Source organism: Cottoperca gobio, chromosome 7 (assembly GCF_900634415.1).
Source record: "Cottoperca gobio chromosome 7, fCotGob3.1, whole genome shotgun sequence".
Classification (NCBI taxonomy): Eukaryota; Metazoa; Chordata; class Actinopteri; order Perciformes; family Bovichtidae; genus Cottoperca; species Cottoperca gobio.
The window spans coordinates 11,508,099-11,513,180 of record NC_041361.1 but is presented as its reverse complement, the minus strand read 5'-3'; the positions used below and the strand labels follow the sequence as shown (position 1 = coordinate 11,513,180).

The 5,082-nt window shown below is 42.8% G+C and overlaps 1 protein-coding gene across 2 annotated transcripts in view; it reads right to left on the bottom strand.

Moving 5' to 3' along the window:
* The window catches only part of cpne5a (copine Va), a 68,604-nt gene extending 64,660 nt beyond the window's left edge, over positions 1 to 3,944 (bottom strand). For both annotated transcript variants that reach the window (XM_029435702.1, XM_029435703.1), the window contains exon 1: positions 3,601 to 3,944. In XM_029435702.1, coding sequence (XP_029291562.1) covers positions 3,601 to 3,710 — 110 coding nt within the window. In that variant the 5' untranslated portion in view covers positions 3,711 to 3,944. The remainder of the gene's footprint in view (positions 1 to 3,600) is intronic.
* Positions 3,945 to 5,082: the final 1,138 nt, after the last annotated feature.

Genomic DNA, 5,082 nt, shown 5'->3' with positions numbered 1-5,082 from the left:
CATGTGACCCCTTGTGTGTTTCACCAGGTAATGATTCCCTCTGGAGCGGGATGGCCTGGTTGAGTTAGATCCCCCCCAGCTATGGAGTGCATTGATTGGATGCAGTGCTACTCTAACCAACCAATCTATCACAGCAAATGAATGGTTACAGCGAGCGCCAACAGCATCTCCAACTGCAGAAAACAGGAGGAGATGGACAAGGTGCATTGTTTTCGTCCCGATGAAATGGGCAATGGGGGCTGATAAAGTTCGATGTTCAAGCTGTCAGGTGGGAGGCTGAGCGCAGTGGAAGCGAGGGTGGCTTTGTCAGCTGATTTCACTTTTAACAGCATACCTGTGGTGTGTTTGACATTGCAAAGGACCAATATATTTATATAATACGCCCTCTGTTGACGTGTTTTTAAGTGGGAGGGAAATAAAAATTAATTCCTTGTGCTTGGTTTTGTTGGAATCTCATGCACTCACAATGACAGTCAAATTCTGTTTTCTTTTCCTCCTTCAATCTCCTCTGGATAGTTAGTTTTCTAACAAATCAGATGCCAAAAACTCGCTTTTGGCATCTGCTCTCGCTCTACTCTGAAAAGGGTTGTAAACCTTTGTGAGGGTTATCAAGCTTATCAACATTGGTGTCTCATTCTGATCACAGAGGCATCTACAGTAAACAGTTCATTTACAAATCATTACTAACATCCTCTCCATGGATCTGTCCTGCGATGAACCACAAGACAAAAACTCTTTAAATGAAGATCTATGTGTCAAGCCTTAAGGGGCTTTGTGATTTTCGTCCATGTGCACATTTTTTCCAAAATAATTCATTACATAAAAGTGTGCTTCACAGTAAAACTGCAGAACAGAAGCTTCGGTTTCCCTTAAGACATTGTACATGAAATGGTCGGGTAAACTGAGATGTAGAAAGGGCACATTTTACAATCCAGCAGGATTCACTTTTACTGCTTTGCTCCTAATTAAAGCGTGATGTAGGAAACCGCATAGACAACTTGTGAAATATTCACGAGAGCTGCTTCAATATTAATTAATGAACACACTCATTACTGTCACGTAAGAGGTGGGATCAAGCCTGTAAAAGCACCAGGGGACCACTGGCCCTAAACCACTGAACTGCATTGGCTGGCATGTGTTTGGTAAGGCAGATGTAGGAAAAGAGGCCACTTTAGTTTGAAGAGCCATCTTATCGTTTAGTTAAACTGTAGCAAGCAAAGAAGCAGATGCTCTGGGCTCAGATCACTGGTTGACCTGTGAGGAAAACCCATCAGAGCCATAGACTGTGAACAATGTGCTATCACAGCGATATGTACTTGTTTTGAGAAGAGGTTGTCTGCTTCAGTCCCTCCAGGTCGTCAGGGGGCTTGCTGTAATATTGGCAGAGGGTTATGAGAATGCCTGCAGGACTGCATGCCGCAATTCAATTCCATGTGCGGCGCAATCTCCGAGCTTTCAGGCTTACTAAATCAATTACACAGAGTTGTGGAGCCTGTGCCTCTCACCCGCATCACACCCATTGTTTCTGTTTGCTTCTATTGGACAGACTAAATACACACTTGCTAATAAGCGGGAGCAATCCTCAGAGGTCAGACATGAGCTGCTGTAGCAATGTCATGAAGAAGAAAAGACAGGACCTGAAGTCTTTGCATTTATAACAGAGATTGTTTCAAGGCCCAATGAAAGCAGGAATGAATTTTTTCTCTTATATCCAACTGTGTCCTGGAGCAAGTCTTTGTTTGGAGAGACATTAATGACAGACAAGGGAGCTGCAGATCGACTGAGCCGGAGGGCATAGAAACACATCCCAGCTTAATGTAGTTCTGTTTACCAAGAGGGAAACAACACAAGTGCAGCTGCTACTCACAACACATGCCACACGATAGATAAAATACACACACACACACACACACACACACAACCTACGTTTTGTTACATAAACACAAGATCCAACAGTAGGTCCAGGTTTTAATGCTGTTTAAGGGTGCAATAATAAGTCCATCGAGAGAAAAATAATTGCCAACTATTGTGACAATCAATTAATCACTGTAATCACAAGTAATTTTTCATGCAAAAATGGCAGAAAATGTGGATTTCAGCCTCTTAAATATGCAGATGCTCTGCTTTTCTGTTTTATATCATATCGAACTAAACATCTTTGGGTTTTGCACTGACAATAGCTAGTTGCAACCCTAATGCTGTTCATCTTCTTTAAACAGCAGCCTTCTCCCCAGAGCTGCACCATCCTCCCAAGCTGTCAACTATATAAAAGTTAACAGATTCTTTTTGAAATGTGACTAATTAATTAATATACAAAATGGGTTATAAGGTCGCCTGCATAGCAACAGCAATGATGGGTTTGTTGAACATCTTCAGAATTTCAAAATGGATGACATAGCAGCATGTTCAACAAAAAAAAGACAATCAATCAGTTTCGCCTCCAGATACTAGAGACTAGACAGAGACTAAATGCAGATGAGAGAGTGAAGAGCTGGATGTTTGGTTGATAAATATCTTGCCTGTAGCTTAACATACATACATACATATATGAAATCTCTATGGGAGAATTTGTAACAGCAATGCACATGGGAAAACATCATTTACATGTACAGTATACAACACTGATGCAGCCAGGAGCTACAAAGACTAAACATTGTGGATTATGGCAAAACGACACACAGGATGCCCTTCAACACAAATTTTTAAAAAATGCAAGAGGAGACGTTAATTAAAACTGTACCAAGTGGATACAAATCAGTGTATGTTGCAGCATACTGTACAGTGACTCTACCTGCAACCAGCGCTGCCCCGCCCTATCCAGCCGAGGCAATTGCCATCTTCGTGGTATTTGGGGGGTTTTGGGGGAGGGGGCAGTGAAAGTCAGATAAAGTCTAATGGACAATGAGGACAAAAATATTTAGTTCTAACTGATGTTTTTGACGTTTCTGTGACAAACTAGTGTCGTTTCCGGAGCATGTAAATCGGTTACATAGCTCCACACACGACCAATTGCCTCAGGGGAAATCTCTCAGGCACGCGAACAAACTCTATGACGGTCGATATCTCATGCTGAACGCGACTCTGAGCGCGCAAAACACACACACAGTGCTGTAAACCCACGAGACACTGACAGACATCGGCATTTATCTAAATAGACAACGAAGTGTTCATCTCAACGATGAACAGGACAGACTACACAAAAGCGTGAAAGTTTGTTGTGTATTTCACTAAGTATATTGGAGATCATTCTCAGCATCACTGTGTGTAATACTAATACGGTGCTGTGCGCTTTTTAAAATGTACTAATCTAACAAAAACTCTTTTAAATTAATCCATGTTCAACTGTCGTCTTGCATGCCTATGGGTCTTTTCAGCAGACCAATGATCTCTGCGAAATGATTTGAGTCATTTTAGCTTTTGTAAAGTTGTTTTATTCTTCTAAAATGTTTAACGTATTTATTTCACTACCAAAATGATAAATGGCACGTTACTTATTACAAACGGTGTCCTGTCTCCTCACTGAAAAATGCACCTATATAGCGGAGCTTCCCAAGCCCCTGACGCAGACAGACAGCAGCATCAGCACCGGAGTGGACTCACCTGCAGGACACGGTGATCTCCACTTTGGTGGCCGGGATGCTCCCACTGATGGGATCGAAGTCACGGACCGTCGCCGTGGCCTCCACTTTGTCCATAACGTCTCCCTCCATGTGTGCAGGAGACCCAGGCCAGCTCCCCGAGCCGCGTGAGTCCCTATGAACCTGGAGAGCCGACGGTGGAGAGGAGGAGCGCAGCGGAAGAGCGAGCAGGAGCGGATACGGTCCACACAAACCTCCTAAGTGTTGTCCATTGGACGGACAACAGCATGGAAAGTTTAATGGGAGGCTGCAGCAGTGAGTCGATTGATTTGACTAAAGTGCCATCACATGCAAGGACGCATCAGCACCAACTCCGCTGTTTACCAGGCACAGAATGAGCTCTTCTGCCAGAGCTGCGTCTGAAAAGTAAAAGCTGTGAACTCCACCCCTCCTGTCTGCATTCTCCTACACGCGGGGCTGCTCGTTGCAGATTCATGGCAAGCTTCCGCTATATGACTGAACGGGTCAATATCTTGCTCCAAATTGGTTTTAAGAGCCTCCAACAAAAAAAATAATTAGCACCGAGGGGCGTGGATATAGCCTTGGATTGTATTTTCTCACTTGTTACTTTAGAACAGATTAAACAGGTGAAATATTGTTTAATGAATTGAACCGGTTATGAAGAATGCAATTCTGTATGTTGTGCTGTTTTGGTTTAACTCCAAGGGAGGTCCCTGCACAGTCAAATTAACACCTCGAATTAAGACAAAATAACATGTTCAATCTGAACCTTTAGGTCGCACGCAACAGATGAATAGTTTATTTTCACCTTATGTTAAAATGACATCAGTTCCTTCAGAGCAACATGCACTTATTATTAATTGAGAGGCTGCCAGGTGCTCTTTCAGCATCTGGACAGCTCCTCAAACTGCAGCAGCTTCAGTCACAGCATCGTTCCTCTATATCTTGCCAGTAAAAAGTGACGTTTCTTTTTGCTCCACACCTACTGTATATTCATATCTAGGAGAGCCTGTCTGTATGGGAGGCTGCACTTTACCAGGGGAGCTCCATTTCCATTTAATCGTTTCCTTGATTGAACAATGTCGGTGAAATCTGGATAAATTCAACCTGTCAAACATATAATTCATAGCAAATTGCTTTACCTCAGAATCTGTGGATATCCGTGCATTGTGTGTGTGTGTGTGTGTGTGTGTGTGTGTGTGTATGTGTTTGTGTGTGTGTGTGTGTGTGTGTGTGTGTGTGTGTGTCACAGCAACCAACTACCGCAAAATCTCCAAGGACAGGATCACTACACAATGTGATTGCTTCTCTCTTGCAAAACGTTTTCTCAGAAATCATTCTGAAATCACTCCTCATGTCCTCTGAAACCATTCACAGTTATCAAACGGGAAAACAGCAAGTAAACCCTGTCCAAATAATCAATTTGCACAAAAGGTATGAACAGCTGCCTCAATTTATGACATATGGAAATTATACTATATGC